Raw genomic sequence first — 16,966 nt, 5'->3', positions numbered from 1 at the left:
ATTCAATGAATAGTTTTGTTAAAGAGAAATCTCTCCTTTGTCTCCCTGTCCCTTCTGCAGTGAACTCATGATCAGTGCCAAGATGATAACATGGTTTTGTATACGTACCAGAAAGTTTCAAGCTCCTTGTTGAAGAGAGCTTTTGTGCCTTGGTTTTGCCATTGATGCCAGGTATTCTTCTTTGCAATTATTAAAGAAGTCCACTAGTAACAGAAAAGAGGGCAGAGAGTAGACTTCTCCAATGGAGTTTACTCTTTTTGGCCTTTTTTCTCAAGGGAAGGTATTAATTCATAAGTCACATTTCAACAGAGATCTTTCACATTCACAATTGATCCCTGATCCCCTTTATCTATAGAAAGCAACATGATTTGCTGAACAGCAGCACCAATGTGCAGTAAATGTGCCTCACTATCAAACTTCTCAGATCCTTTATTCCTCCTCCCACTGTTGGAATGTTTGAACAGCCTCCTAGAGGATATCATGTACAGGCGGTCCCCGGGTTAAGATGGGGGTTCCGTTCTTGAGACGCGTCGTAAGCCGGAACATCGTCAAAAATCATAAGAAAACCTTTCTTTTAATGCTTTGGGTGCATTGAAAACTATGTAAACTGCATTCTTATGGCATTTTTCATCAAAAAAACCTTCAAATATTGATTATTTTGCATTTTTGGTGTCATATTTCATCTCCCAGATGAGCATTGTAGGCATCGTAACCCTGGAACATGCGTCGTAACCCTGGAAATAACGTCTATTGACAAGCGCCGTAACCTCGGAACGTCGTAAGCCGACACCGTCGTAACCCGGGGACTGCCTGTAATTGGAGCTTCAGAAGTTCAGGCAAAGATGCAATACATTACTACCCTAATATGTACTTTTCTTCTTGCAATTTAATACATTTTTATCTATTAATTTATTTTTTCTTTTTAATAAGTGGTGTCTCTTCTTTATGTATTTCCCCTTACCTCTTGTTACTTCTTCTTAATGAACTCCATATTCTTTGGAAGCATGAATTTCAATCAATGGCTCCTGTGGGCTTGTCCCATATGAATAGGTTTCACCATCTGAATATAAAAATAATAATATTGAAAAGTAACAGTTTTAACTTTATTTTAAAGGTGCGGATTTTGCAGTCCGGTGGCCGTGTGTCTGTGGATAATATAGGAAGACATATGGTGAATGAAACGCTTAATATGTCACGAAGCATAGGAGATATTCCGCTGAAATCCTTTGGAGTAACAGCTTTGCCTGATACTAGAACCTTGAGAGTGAGTCTTGTAAATTTCTATTGGTAAATATGTTTTATGTTGGTTTGCCTTCATGGATAAGAATTATGAAAAGTGTGTTCATGAATGTAAGCTTTAATTACTATTCATTACCTCGGGTGGTACTTATTAAAATTGGAGTTGCTGAAACTGTTGAAGATTCAAACAAATTTCTGTTGGGGATATATGAACTCAGCTTTTCATTAAATAATTATACACAAACATATTTGTGGCCCAGTACTGCTAGTTAGTTGCCAGGCGTGGTTTGAAGACCACCATTTATGGGTGTTTCCATTGTTCGTTAATTTCTATTACAGTTGTCAGTTTTTTTTTTCTTTTACTCATCCAAAGAATGTAAGTATATCTTGTTTCACAGTTTTAACAGTGGAAACATAACAGCTTTATACTAACATTTTATCTGTCAGTTAAATAAAATTTTTGTACATGAACTTCCCTGCCAGATATATACTTAGCTTAGGTCTCTGACGTCACGACAGAAAATTCAAAACTCGCGGCACACGCTACAGGTAGGTCAGGTGATCTACCTTACCCGCCGCTGGGAGGCGGGTGTAAGAACCAGTCCCCCTTTCTTGTCAGATTATTTTCTGTCGCCGGCTGGACAACACCTGTTGTTCAGTCCTTACGATAGTTAAAATTCGTTCTCGTTGCCGACGATTTGGATTTTGGTGAAGTACCCTTTGTTTGTTGGCTTGGCATACGCTTTTTGGACTGTTTTTTGGATTTTTCTTTTGGATTTCTCTTACATATCTATAATCATGGATGATTCTGAAGTTAAGAAACCTAGTTTATTTAGGGTTTGTTCAGAGAAGGAATGTAAAGTTAGGCTTCCTAAAGCTGCATTAGATCCTCACTCGGTATGTGAGTCGTGTAGAGGGAATGAATGCTCTTTTATTAACCCTTGCAAAGAGTGTGAGAATTTGGATGAGGATGGTTGGAAGGCTCTCTCTTCTTATGTGAGAAAGTTAGAGAAGGATAGGGTGCGCAAGGCTTCTTCAAAGAGTTCCAGTAGATCGAGGGTGAGTGAAGTTGACGCTGAGAATCCTGTAGTAGAAGTAGTTCCTTCTCCAGTTTCAGCCCCTGCGCCCAGCTTTGAACCCGAAGATTCGTTTTCGGAAGTTGCTTCTGGGAGAGCCTCGATCAGGAGTAAGGAGAGCCTCGCTCGCTCTCGACAGGTAAGAGTGATGATAGTGCAAGTGATCAGTGCAGTGCCCCTAGTGCAGTGGAGGGTGCGTCTGACCGGCTCACTAACGCTTCCAGGCCTAGACCTCTTCCAGACTCCCAGACCCATGGAGGAGGAAAGTCGAAAGCCGCAGGAAGGTTAGGGAGAACCCCCACCGGTCAGGCGTCCCCTCGGCAGTTCCTGTTGCTCGTTCCCAGGCTGCCTTGGATCGAACCAAGAAGGAGTTATTGCGCCAGTGCTTCTCGTCATCTTCGGAGTCGTCTCGCCCTCTCAAAAGGCCCTGGAAGGATCCTTGCGCCCTTCCTTCCAGCCCCGAATCCTTCGTGGAAGAGCCAGAAGTGGAACGCAAGAGAACCAAGATTTCGTCCGGTTACGCTTCTCCTGTTCGCTCTCGGACTTCGTCCCCTGTAGAGGAGTTTAAGAGATCTCCTGCGCGTATCCTGGCGGGTCTGCAGGCGCAGATTGCGGCTTTAGCGGAGTCTATTGCAGGGACTTCTCATCGTCGGAAGGACGCCTCACTTCCGGTGAAGAAGTCTAAGAACGTTCCTTTGGCTAAATCTCCTTTGGCTAGAAGAGCTTTTGAGCCTGTTAGTAGGAGGTCAGAAGTGCAGGCTGGAGCTCGGAATCTTTCTCCGAGTAGGCTCTCCTCTCTTCCCAGCAAGAGTTGTGAGCATGTAAGGCGTAAGGAGCCAGACAGGCTCTCTCCTCAGGATTTCCGCTCCTCTTCAGTTAGGCGTCAAGAGCTTGACAGACGTCAAGAGCCTCGTTTTTCGTCAGGAGCGAAGGAAGAGTTCTTCGCCTGGTGGCCACTCTCCTTTTGACGGACGCTCGGAGCCTAGTAGGCGTCAAGAGCCTAGTAGGCGCCAAGAGCCTAGTAGGCGCCAAGAGCCTGGTAGGCGGCAACGGAAGTTTTCTCCTCCGTTAGATCACTCCCGATTGGATAGGCGCTCAGAGCCTTGTAAGCGCCGCGCTTCTGACAGGGATTCATCTGTGGATGTTTTCTCTCCCCGTGGCAGGCGTCAAGAGCCTGGCAGGCGTATTGAGGATGGCAGGCGCCAAGAGCCTAGCAGGCGCAGAGAGCCTGATAGGCGCTCTCCCTTATCCAGACGCTCTTCTGTGGAGTTAGAATCTGTTTCCGACAGACGGGCCTCCACTTGTAGGCGCTCTCCTAGTAGGCGCTCCCCAAGTAGGCGCTCTCCTAGCAGGCGCTCACCAAGTAGGCTCTCTCCTGGGAGGCGCTCTCAAAGTAGGCGCTCTCCTAGTAGGCGCTCTCCAACTAGGCGCTCTCCTAGTAGGCTCTCTCCTGGGAGGCGCTCTCAAAGTAGGCGCTCTCCTGGTAGGCGCTCCCCGTGTAAGCGCTCTCCCAGTGGTTTTTCTTCCAGTAGGCGCTCGCCTAGTAGGCGCTCGCCTAGTAGGCGCTCTCCGAACAGGCGCTCTCCAAGGATTAGCTCTCCTCCGGGCAGTAGAGCTTCTAGACGTCATTCTTCGGAAGAATTTGTTGCTGATTCGGAGGAAGATTTGCCCAAGGATGCTTCGGTTTCTTCGTATAAGAGACTTACAGACCTCCTCTTGCAAGATTTTGGGGAGTCTCTTTCGGCCGTTGCTCCTCCGTCTCCTCCGTCCTTATTTTCAACGACCAATACGGCTAAGAAGTCTTCAGTCGTTAAGATGAAGCCTACAGTGTCTATGAAGAAGGCTATGAAGAACTTTGACGACTGGTTGCTTTCAAAAGAAGAGAAGGGCAAGACAGTTTTTTCTTTTCCCCCGTCCAAGCTGACGGGTAAGATGGGGTTCTGGTACGAGTCAGGAGAGCCCTTGGGTCTAACTCTTCCCTCTTCTGCAGACTCGGACTTCTCTTCGTTGGTCGATTCCGCACGTCGCTCGGCGCTGAATTCTGCGAAGACGACGTGGGGTATGAGCGAGTTGGATCACCTTCTGAAGGGAATGTTCCGAGTCTTAGAAGTTTTTAACTTTCTTGACTGGACCCTGGGAGTGTTGGCTAAGAGGACTCAAGAGCAAGACACTCTTTCGCCTGAAGACCTCCACGCAGTTCTGTCTTGCATGGACAAGGCAGTGAGAGACGGTTCCGGGGAAATTGCTTCACTTTTTGGTGCAGGAGTGGTAAAGAAGAGGGCCGTTTTCTGCTCTTTTCTTACAAAGGCGGTTTCTCACGCACAGAGAGCTTCCTTGCTGTATTCACAGCTTTCCCCGCAACTCTTCCCCAAGAAGACTATTAACGATATCTCCAGCTCGTTATCAGCAAAAGCGACGCAGGATATGCTAGCTCGTTCGGCTAGAATTCCGAAACCTTCGTTTCAGCAGAAGACGAAGAAAGAGGCTCAAAGTAGGCAAGAACCCTTTCGAGGAGGACCTTCGTCTCGCTCTTCTTCCTCCAGAGGTTCGAGACCACCTAGAAGAGGAAGGACCTTCTCCCGGTCTATTAGGGCCAAGAAGTAGTTCGGGTGTCCTCCAGACAACTGTGGGTGCCAGACTTCTGAACTTTGCAGATGTCTGGGCACGAAAGGGGGCGGACAACTGGTCCCTCGCGATCATCAAGAGGGGATACCTCATTCCCTTTATTTCGAGACCACCCTTGACCACCACTCCAAGGGCACTGGTGGCCAAATACAAAGACCCACTAATGAATCAAGCCCTCGCTCTAGCGGTAGAGCTGATGTTAGAGAAAGAGGCAATAGAGATGGTTCAGGACCCTCTTTCAGCGGGGTTCTACAACCGTCTGTTCCTAGTTCCCAAGAACTCAGGAGGATGGAGACCGGTTCTGGACGTAAGCGCCCTGAATGTCTTTGTGAAGAAGAGGAAGTTCGCTATGGAGACGACGTCATCAGTCTTAGCAGCTCTTCGTCCAGGGGACTGGATGGTGTCGCTGGACCTTCAGGACGCTTACTTCCATGTGCCGATCCATCCTTCTTCTCGCAAATATCTCAGATTCATGTGGGGAGGGAACGTTTTTCAGTTCAGGGCCCTATGCTTCGGCCTTTCCACGGCCCCCCAAGTATTCACAGGACTGATGAAGAACGTTGCCCAGTGGCTTCATCTCGAGGGAGTGAGGATTTCCCTCTACTTGGACGATTGGCTTATCAGGGCCAAATCCAAGGAGAAATGTCTGGAGGACTTACGAGTGACGTTGGATCTAGCAGCTTCTCTGGGTTTGCTAGTGAATTTCGAGAAGTCACAGCTAATCCCCAGTCAAGAGCGTATCTATCTTGGGATTCTGATGGCTTCTCAGAGAGGATAACCCGAGGTTTGGAGAAGGTAGCAATCTTTCTAGAGAAAGATGTATGCACAGCGAGGGAGTGGATGAGTCTGTTGGGGACACTCTCCTCTCTGGAGCAATTCGTTTCTCTAGGAAGGTTGCACCTCAGACCCCTACAGTTCTTCCTGACGAGGAACTGGGATCGGAAATCTCAAGGTCTGGACTTTGCGTTCAAGATTTCGCAAGAGATAAAGGAGGATCTACGTTGGTGGCTAGACCCTCTATTGTTCAAGGAAGGCCTTTCCTTGCAGGTTCGGAACCCCAACCTAGTGTTGTATGCAGACGCTTCGGACAAAGGTTGGGGAGCTACTCTCGGGTCGAGAGAAGTGTCAGGCACCTGGATGGGGGATCAGGTGTCCTGGCACATCAACAAGAAGGAGCTAACAGCGATTTGGTTAGCTCTCAAGACCTTCGAACCCCTCGTAAAAGGGAAATATGTTCAGATCAACTCCGACAACACTACAGCCCTGGCTTACATTCGGAAACAGGGGGGGACTCACTCTTTCTCCCTGTACGAGACAGCGAGATCGCTCCTCTTGTGGTCAGAGGAAAGGAACATAAGGCTTCTCACCAGGTTCGTACAGGGAGAAAGAAATGTCAGAGCGGATCTGCTAAGCAGAAGGAATCAAGTCCTTCCCTCAGAGTGGACTCTGCACGCGGACGTATGCCAGGAGCTGTGGAGGACGTGGGGCAGGCCCCATCTCGATCTATTTGCGACCTCCAGGAATGCGCGGATAGATCTATACTGCTCCCCTATTGCAGACCCAAGAGCAGTGGCAATAGATGCATTCCTGATGGATTGGAGGAATCTGGATCTTTACGCGTTCCCGCCTTTCAAGATTATAGGGGAAACGTTAAGGAAATTCGCAGCGTCAGAGGGAGCAAGGATGACGTTGATAGCTCCGTTCTGGCCCGCCCACGACTGGTTCACAGAGGTACTGGAATGGCTGGTGGATGTCCCAAGATCCCTACCTCTAAGAGTCGATCTGCTCAAACAGCCCCACTTCGACAGGTTTCACAAAAACCTCCCCGCTCTCAGTCTGACTGGATTCAGACTATCAAGAGTCTCGTCAGAGCTAAGGGCTTTTCGGCAAAGTCTGCAAGGGCTATTGCCAATGCACGTAGACCTTCCACATCTAAAGTCTACCAGTCGAAGTGGGATGTTTTTCGACGCTGGTGCAGGACTCATAAAGTTTCCTCCTCCAGTACCTCTGTGACTCAGATTGCAGATTTCCTTATCTTCCTGAGGGAAAAATGCGGGTTGGTTGTCTCCACCATCAAGGGATACAGGAGCATGCTTTCCTCAGTTTTTCGTCATAGAGGATTAAACATATCTGAGGACAAGGACCTCCATGATTTAATCAGATCTTTTGAAACGGTTAAAAGAACCTCCTCCTTAGTGCCTAGCTGGAATCTTGATGTCGTGCTGCTCTTCCTGAGGTCCTCAAGGTTCGAACCTCCCCATGCTGCTTCGTTCAGAGACCTTTCGATGAAGACTCTTTTTCTCTGTGCGTTAGCGTCAGCGAAGAGGGTCAGCGAGCTGCAGGCTCTAGAAGGTGAGGTAGGTTTCCAAGGAGGCTCCGCGGTTTGCTCTTTTCTTCCGGCTTTCCTAGCCAAGAATGAAAACCCTTCTTCGCCGTGGCCCAGGAGCTTCGAAATCAAAAGCTTATCCTCCTTAGTTGGGACAGAAGAGGAGAGATCTCTTTGCCCGGTGAGAAGCCTGAAATATTATCTTCAGAGGAAGAAAAGACTTGCCGCTAATGAGAGCAATCTCTGGTGCTCTGTAAGGGACCCCAGTAGGCCCTTATCTAAAAATGCACTCTCATTCTTTATCAGGAATATTATTAGAGAAGCACACACTTCTTGCAATCAGCAACAGTTTAACCTTCTGAAAGTCAAGGCGCACGAAGTACGGGCCATCGCGACGTCTTTGGCTTTCAAGAAGAATTTGTCATTACAAAACCTTATGAAGGCCACTTTTTGGAGGTGTGAATCAGTCTTCTCTAATCACTACCTAAGGGACGTATCGATTACGTATGATAGGTGTTTTGGGCTAGGCCCTTACGTATCGGCGGATTCAGTGCTGGGGCAGGGAGCTGAAACACATCCTTTTTAATCCTTTTTCCCTGTTAGTTTTAAGTTTGAGTTTTTTGGTTGTACGAAGGAGGTTGCAGGAGGCAGCTCCTTCTTTCGTATACTAATGTTAGTATTTGGTTAGGTGATCGGTTGTGCTTGAGGCTCCTTGCAATTGGTAGTGATAGGCTCTGGCATGTAAGCGGGTTGATCCCCATTGACCAGATCCTGCTTGGATTCTGCCAAGTAAGTGGACTCAGTTCCCATTGGTAGACCCAAAGAGTTCTTCAGCCATAGGTCACGCCCTCGCTGAGACTCTTTAGGCAACGCAGACTAATAGACAGTAACTATCAAGTCTTCTGCCTAAATCAGGTAAGAACCAGAGGTTTATATTATGTATTCCTTTAACATGTGTTGTCCCCACTTTCTAAGTAAGTATGTGTCTCTTTCCCTCCACCAAGGGTGTCAATCAGCTAAGTATATATCTGGCAGGGAAGTTCATGTACAAAACTTTATTGTATACTAACAATATCATTTTCCTCTATCAGGATGACCATTTGTTATTATCAAATACATACTTAAAGACTTGAAAAATTTCCTAAAGTTGTTTTAATTTGTGATGACAGTCTTTAGAATGGCATGGAAACAGTATCACACTTTTATTTTGTGTATTCTGCAATTTACATGAGTTACATTAGTATTGTAGTAGAAATAAAAAATTAATAAAAGCTTCAAATTGTTTCTATGTTATAGTAAGAAGACTAAGATATACAACTGAAATATCTGATAAATCAATACTATGTGTAGTTAATGATAGAATATTTCCAGGTGAAACATGGTAAAGATGCTTTCTTGCTCCTAACAACGGATGGCATCAACTTTGTGTTACGCAATGAAGAAGCTTGTGACATTGTTAACCAAGCTCCGGACCCATATCGAGCAGCTCAGTTGCTTACAGAACAAGTAAGTTGAATAAGATTAAAAAAAAAAAAAAGGAGTGAAATTTCTTACAAAATTAAGATTCTACATCATTCCATAAGTCTGTACTATTGCCATTCACACACAAACCAACGTATGATAGTGAAACTGTGTTTAAAAGATTGTTTTGATTTGGAGTTGTAGCTCTTCTTTGAATTTAATAGATTTCTGTATTTTGCTCCTTTTCTCTTGAACTCTCTTCTTTCCAGTATATTTGCTTTAATTGAAAAATTTTTATTCATCATTTTTTTTAACTGATATAATTTACATATATAAGAACCATTAATTTATTGTTGGGTGTCTGTGATCTTAATTGCTCCAGAGTCAGATTATTTTTCATACCTCATTCTTCCAAAGTTGATACGTAATTAATATTGGCATCTCATTATAGGCTCTTAGTATGTCATCAGAAGACAACCTGACAGCTTTGGTCATTCCCTTTGGCTCTTGGGGAAAATACACCAAGTCTGCATCAATGTTCTTCTCCTTTGGTATTGGACGTGACATGAGTAAGAGTAGTCGATTTGGTTGAATTGAAGTCTGGTTAGTAAACGTTTAATTTTGAGATTTTCTCGCATTTGTTCCTCTTGTGGGTTTGTTATTGAGACACATTTTGGTCCTTAGTATTCATGGTGAAAACTTACAGGTTTGCTCATTAATAGTTAGCTTTCACTTTTATCATTCATCAGTTTTATTCATGAAGGAATTTGATGATTTTAAAAGAAAATGTATTGTTATCGTTCACAGTTTTTGTTGTTATTTCAAGACTGGGAAATACTAATTACCAGACTTGTGTATCTTTGGAATTGATTTGTGCCAAGGAATTCACTCCTTGCAATTCTCTTGTGTTGTCTAGAGTTTAAGGAAGGATAACTTAGTCAGTACAAACTACAAATATTTTTGTTAGTGATAAATAACTGTAGGTGTACTATATAGTATTGAATTATTTTATCAAAACAGTTAATCTATTAAGTAAGCAGTGAAACTTATAATTACATCTTATTTAAAGTGCAGGAAGGTGTTTCCTGTTATTAAGAACTGTCAGTCCACTGATTAAATGTTGGATAATGCTTAGGAGAGCTATTTGTAAAGAATGATACTAACAGGGTACTAATTAATGCTAAGTAATGAAGAGAACATATTGCAAGATTGATGAAATATTGCAGCCTTAACTGAAACCTAATTCTTTCTTTCAAAAAGACCAATTAACTTACTTCCTCCATTGTTTCAGCTATGTGTAGTGGTTTTTGATCGCCATAAGCTATTCATTTGCAATGTACCGTAATCAAAAGAAATTTTACTGGATTTTCAGTGAAGTAGCATCGCTTTGTCCCTCAGTTGTATTTTGTTCTGTCATACTTTTCCTTCTTACTCTACAGTTTCTTCCCATTTTGTTGTCCAGTATCCAGTCTCTGTTTGTCATTCCAGTTTATGGATGTGTGATCTGGTTGTCCAGCTAAACTGCTTAAGAGTTATGATTGTATGAGGGTTAGTAGACGACAGAAACTTTCATATTTCCTTTTACAGAATGATGTTATTTCCACTTCTTTTCCATTTTTCCTTTTGATCAACTTTTTTTTTTTCTCTTATTCATTTTGTCACCTTCACAAATCATTGAGGGACTAGTAAGGTGTAGATTGAGACATTGAGGGTATACAAAATATATTTTTGTGGGGGAAGACAAAGCCTGATGTTCACAACCTGGCAATGAATCAGTCTAGAAGTTTTAAAGAGGACCTTTTGGTCTTGCAGGGAAATGAGTTGTGCTTTATCAAGCTTGAGATTTAGTTGTTATGGCAAAGTGTTTGAAAAGCATATTGACAGGAATGATTTGAATGATACACCTTTTTAATTTTTTCTTTTTATTTTCACTTTATGGCAATTTATTGTGAAAAATTAATTAATAAGTTACTGAATTTTTTAACTTACTCCATATTTCATAATAATAATAATGATAATAGTAAAAATAACATGATAATAACAAAAATAATGATATAATAACTATCATGTAGTTATACTTGGTAATTTTAAAGGATAAGGAGAATATTTGAACAGGTGTAACACTACAAAATGTTAAGATTTCTTGCTGGAATTAGCATATATACCAGAGCTCTAGAGTTTCCAGAGAGATGTGGTATACAGAGGTAGAAAACTTGATGATGTCTCAAAGACTGACTAGGTTTTACTTATGCATTCAGATGAGAGAAGCAGGTACGCAGGCCAGTAAAATTTGAAGTAGTAGGACAAAGACTAGTAGGAAAGGAGACCCCGGAAACTCTTGAGAGAAAACTTGTGGAGAAAGGTTAGACCAGATGTGAATGTAGGCAGAAGAGATTAAAGGGAACTTATTTATCATTTAACCTCTTAAAAAGAAAATCGAATGGTAGGTTTTGGTGATAATGTGAATTTATCTCATCTTAGGTAAATGAAGAGATTATCTAAAAATATAAGGGCAGATTTTGTGTTAGAGACTCCTTTCCTTTCTTCTTTCCCTGATGCTTTTGGTATTTCCTTGTGATTACATTAGTTTACGTTAGATCCCCTCTTGTATGATGTCACTAACACACTGTCATGAATACGTCTTATGACTTTTTTCAGTCCATATTAGTGTCCATTTTTCATTTTAATTGGATTCCCTCTCTTTTACATTAGGTCTGTAGTGGTTTAGTTTAAAATGCTCCTTTTTCTTCAATTGATATATCCTCGGTAGTGGGATATATCGGTGTACCTCGTGCGGTGCACTGTAGGCATTACTTAAGGTTTCTTTGCAGCGTCCCTCTGGCCAATAGCTGCAACCCCTTTCATTCCTTTTACTGTACCTTTGTTCATATTATCTTTCTTCCATCTTACTTTCGACCCTCCCCTAACAATTGCTTCATAATGTAGTTGCGAGATTTTTCTCCTGTTACACCTTTCAACCTCTTTTACTCTTTTTCCCTTTCCGGGCTGAGTGTTATTATTATTATTAATAGGGCTTAGTGACCTCATAGGTCCCAGCACTTGGCCTTTGACATAAATTGTCTATTCCTTCCTTCCTTTATATAGATCTAGTCTTTGAGTTCCACATCTGTGATATGCAACATCTCCTTATACATCTTTCTACTAGGGGTAAAAAGATAATAGAGGGCATGATTACTTATCATTTTTAATCTCGCACATTTCATCTAGTCTCAGCTAACTTGAATCCTGCTAGTGGAGGACTTCCATGTACTGGGAGTATGACCTCAGTTAGTTAATTTATCAGACCTATCTTTCAGATGCCCAGGAATAATTAGTTTTTGAGTTAATTAATTATTTAAATAAGAGTAGGTTATACTCTGACAAAAGAACCAAACATTAGGCAATGTATATTTTCTTCTTGTAAGATACTTATGCTAAAATGCTGCTTGTATGGATAACTAGTGTGTGTGTGTGTGTGTGTGTGTGTGTGTGTGTGTGTGTATGTTTGTGTAACCTCTGGCTGGGAAGTGTAGGCCCTCCTTGAACAATAGTTTATCATCAGGAAAAGTCGAACTTGTGATTATACAATTCATCTCTATGCGTTGGATTTCATCAACTTTTGACAACCCTTATTAAACTTTTTAGATATTAAGGATGTATCTGTGTATGAATACAAATCAAACTGTATATGCTTACAATTAAAATCATGAAAAAGGGTGAACTCTTTCTTCAAAATACTTAATGGTGCTAATTCACCTTAAAACAATCAATCTTTGCTAGAAAATGTCAGTGACCTGTGAAAATAGAGTCCATAACATTAACACTGGGCAGAAGACATACTCTTGGATGATTATGGAGTTGATATATTTTCACAGGTTGAGCAGTGATGCATCATACGTACTTGTATTCTTGCATGTACCAGTGGGGGATTTCTCTATGTGATTCAGGGTCCCACCTAGGTAAATTTTAATCTACATAAGTTTACTGATAACTTTTTCATGACATGAACCATTCAAAGATTATTTTAAAGATTATCAATGAAAATATTGTCAAAGGTAGTTGAACAAAAATGTGTTCTGATAGATGGGAGATGCAGGTATGCTTTTAAATTTCCACAAAGAGATTCTGGATTTACATTACCTATTAGATATATTTATAGAAATGTTACTTTAGTCTAATTCTGTGAAGAATCCACATAGTATTTAGAAAGCTCAGTGATCTTAATTTTTTCCAAAGTGCATTCCTGTATGGTTTTAATAATTATATTCTAGTATGGTTAACTGCAGGTCTCATAGAGCATCACCTCTGGTAATGCCAGATGTACATCATCATCTTAGGCAACATACAGGTTCCCAAGTTCACTACTACAATTACTTGATTAATTCAAATCCTGGGCAGTAATCATCTCCAACACCTTAAGCCAAAATTGTTGAACTGATAGACTTTCTCCTTCCAGTTATTTTTTTATTTGTTGATTTCCATATTATCCTGAATTCTAGTGAGAATGATAGTGATGGTATATCATTAGACTGTGATCTCTTGGAAAATCTGTCCGATTATGAAAATGGTCAAAGCTGAAGGCGACAGGTGGTATGGAACACAAATAAGTTTGTGGAGACAAGTTTATCCCAAAGTTGTTCTTTATTTTTCTTATCTTAAAAACTTATTTACTTTCTGAATTAGATAGAATTAAAAATAGAATGGTAAAAGTTATTGGTTCCTCCCTAACTGGTGGCAATTGGGCATTCAGGATTTTACCGTTTCTTAATCATGAATTAAATAGCAAAGAGCCATTGAAACAAGTGATATGTAAAGTAATTTCACTCCTATGCATCACCAGAAATAAGCACCAAAGGATTGTTATTTAGATGAATAACTGAAAAAAACTGATGAACACATTTCTTATTCTCATTACATTAGATTGATTTTATTATCACAATAAAAGAGAAGATTGATCATTATTGTTTAGAAGATAAACCCTATTCAAATGGAATAACTCCACAAAAGCCATTGACTTAAAATTCAAACTTCCAGCGAATGTGGTGTTCATTTGCAAGAATTGACAGAAGCCCCATTAATAGGAAATACAGTAAGAAGAGATCAGCTGTTAGGAAAGTAAGATTATGATCTGTAGTTCTCAATGATAATGAATATCACTCAAAAAATGCATCTATGGTACTTCATCAGTATGTAGGATGTAATCTTCATTATTACTTTCCTTTTTACAAAGATGAAATTCATTGCAGCAAAGATGATCATAGAACCACAGTTCCTCTTCACTTGTTGAGATTATTGTATCCTTTTAATAATAAATTTGTTTGACAAAATACTGAAAGTGCTAAAATGTATTATAGGAGCAAGGTAATTGAGGTGTGGTGAAATAAATACACTGGAGAATGATGACTGGTGCAGATGGACTGTGATGAAGGTGCATGACCCTATAAACAGAGCTGTTTTTATGTACGAGACAGCAAAATCCCACCTACTTTAAAAGTCAGTCTTTTCATTGTCTTTTATTTTCACTGCAAGCAAATGCCAGTTCACATAATGATCAGGTTTTCAAAATGACAGTTCATTTCCTTTGGTGGTTTGCCTTTCAGTTTTGAATTTCTTTTAACTGCATGAGTACTTACTAAGTCTTTCAAAGCAAATGTCCTCTTAGACCTAATTTTCCAAGTTTCAGCAGTTTTATTACTTGGTGGTAACATAAGCTTAGTTATATAAAGCACAAATGATGTAAAATTTATAAAAAAAAAAAAAACTGTTTGACGTGTATAATTTAGTGTAAATAAATGCTCGAATTGGTTGCTCTTATTTTTTTTATCCTGTTAAAGATGATGGTCTCTTGCATTCATAAGCAGAGATTATTGCCTGAAATGCATTGTTATGCAAATCTCCTCCATGGGGATTTGAACAGCTGACTAGTGAGACACTAGGCCAACATTGCCCTCTCGGCCACATATGGCAAAAAAGCAGAGGACCCAAATATGTCGCTGCTTATTATTATTATTATTATTGAATTATTATCATTATCTGAAAAAATGGCATTTTGTATACTGTTGCATTTATATTGCACCTTCTAGATTTGCCTTATAAGTTTCTTTGTCCCTGCATTTCAGTAGGTGTATCAAGAGGCAGGTGACCAAAGTTCCTTTACTATTCCAGAGTTTCTATAGTCCATGCTACCATTTACAAAGAATGAATGGCACCAAGAGTATAAAGATGGTATATTTACATCTGAAAATATGTTCACAAAGAAAGGTGGTTATTTTTTATTTGATGTTATGGCCGGGAAGCTCTCCAATGGACTGCAAGTCTGGCTGAGCAATGAAGGTGCAGACTTTCTGGTACTGGCGTGTTCTGTTCACTGGGTTTGGGGCTCAAGGAGAGACAGCTGTTGTGATAATGGATGAACCCTGTTGTTCTCCTGATGGTGGTCAGGAGTAGGGTTCCCTGGGTAATGTTAGGCGTGAGTTTCCACTGAAGAATGTGTGGGTCTTCTTGTAGCAGAATTGGCAGTGGTCCGTTTTGCTGTTGACAATTATGTGCCTCATGATCTGCTGGCATTGGGGCCCAGTGAAGAATAGCCCCACCATCAGCAACGATTCCATGAAGTGGAGAAGAGTAGTCTATGAAATTCTCTAACTTGAAAATGGTTACTACCAATCTTTTATCAATGAGACCATGCCTCTCCTCTCCTAGAGGATCACTGTCCCAGGAGAGGATCACTGTTCATCTACTTTATGGGGCAGTATACAAACGGAATAAAGGGAACATGGCTGTACCCCTTAATGCCAGCAGATTGTGAGGGACACCACAATCCTTGTGTGGTGCCTCAGTGACATGGTCGGTTTGGTCTTGGTCTGCCTCTCGGTGGCCGTGAGTTCAATTCTTGGGCATTCCATTAAGGGTCAGAGATGTGTATTTCTGGTGATAGAAGTTCACTCTTGATGTGGTTTGGAAGTCACATAAAGCAATTGGTCCCGTTGCTGAATAACCACTGGTTCCATGCAATGTAAAAACACTATACAAACAAACCCCAATCCTTGTGGGCAACATAAACCTCCTCTGGTGCAAGGAGCCCCTCTCCAATCTTTGATGTAAGTTCACATTTAATGTTACCCAGAAGACCCTCCTCCTCCTGACCAACGTCAGAACAACAAAGCTCCCTTTAAGATAATGCAACAACTGCATCCTTATCACTGGGAAAGCCCAGAAACCAAAACACCCAGTGCCAGCCAATCAGCATCATCACTCGGGCCCTGTAGGGGGATAGTACCATCAGTGCACCTCAAATGGTCCACTGTAGGCATTACTTGAGGTTCTTTACAGCATGCCTTCAGTCCTTAGCTGTAACCCCTTTCGTTCCTTTTCCCGTACCTTCTTTCTTATTCTCTTTCTTCCATCCTACTTTCCACCTGCTCCTAACAACTGATTCATAGAGCAGCTGCGTTGGTTCTCCTCCTGGTACACCTTTCAGATTTTTACTGTCGGTTTCAGTTTCAGCGCTAAATGACCCCATTGGTCTCAGTGTGTAGCCTTTGGCCTAAATTCTATATTCAACTCATTTCAATTCATCACTTGGCCAGACTTGCAGCCAATAGGAGAGTTCTCTGACTATTACATCCAATAAAAAATTGCCTCCTATTTAAACCTCCTGGTGCCATTTACCCAATGAAAATCGTAGCGTGGACTACCAACATGTCTGTCAGTTCCTTTATGATTTACCTGCTGAAATGAAGAAACTTTATGCCAAGTTGAGAAGGTGCAGTAAAACACATTGGCATATTGATCATTTGCAAAGTGTGGGTAATTGTATTTAACAAGTCGGGAAGAATGTTAACTTTCTTACATAATTGCCACAGAATGAAATGCCCACATGTAACTAAGAAAGAAAAACGGAACTTTTGAAAGGGAAATAAGAGACCAGGTAGGTAAGGGACAGAGTTACTTCAGTAGGTAACATGGTTAATGTCATTTTCCCATTTTAGAATCCTGCCATCTTAGGGAAACCATAATCGCTGAGATATCAAACATCTGTCCTTAGCTTCTCTTCTACCTGGGATTTTTTTTTTAATCTTCATCTCCCTTCTCTATTCTTTGATAAAGTTACAATGTAATAAGGGGTTAGGTTATGTAAATGATGTTATTAGGGTTAGAGATTTTGATGCCAAATGCAATTACTGTATTGTGTAACACCAAAGTGGCTATGTAATGGTACAATATTTTGATTTCTGGG

The 16,966-nt window shown here is 41.4% G+C and overlaps 1 protein-coding gene across 5 annotated transcripts in view; it reads left to right on the top strand.

The window, feature by feature from the left end:
• LOC135218353 (protein phosphatase Mn(2+)-dependent 1K-like) overlaps positions 1 to 14,533 on the top strand; it is a 28,992-nt gene extending 14,459 nt beyond the window's left edge. For all 5 annotated transcript variants that reach the window (XM_064254609.1, XM_064254619.1, XM_064254592.1 and 2 more), the window contains exons 6-8: positions 1,115 to 1,264; positions 8,638 to 8,772; positions 9,179 to 14,533. In XM_064254609.1, coding sequence (XP_064110679.1) covers positions 1,115 to 1,264; positions 8,638 to 8,772; positions 9,179 to 9,319 — 426 coding nt within the window. In that variant the 3' untranslated portion in view covers positions 9,320 to 14,533. The remainder of the gene's footprint in view (positions 1 to 1,114; positions 1,265 to 8,637; positions 8,773 to 9,178) is intronic.
• Positions 14,534 to 16,966: the final 2,433 nt, after the last annotated feature.

This window comes from Macrobrachium nipponense, chromosome 19 (assembly GCF_015104395.2).
Source record: "Macrobrachium nipponense isolate FS-2020 chromosome 19, ASM1510439v2, whole genome shotgun sequence".
Lineage (NCBI taxonomy): Eukaryota > Metazoa > Arthropoda > Malacostraca > Decapoda > Palaemonidae > Macrobrachium > Macrobrachium nipponense.
Note: the sequence above shows the minus strand (reverse complement) of the source record. Positions and strands in the feature narration are given on the sequence as shown.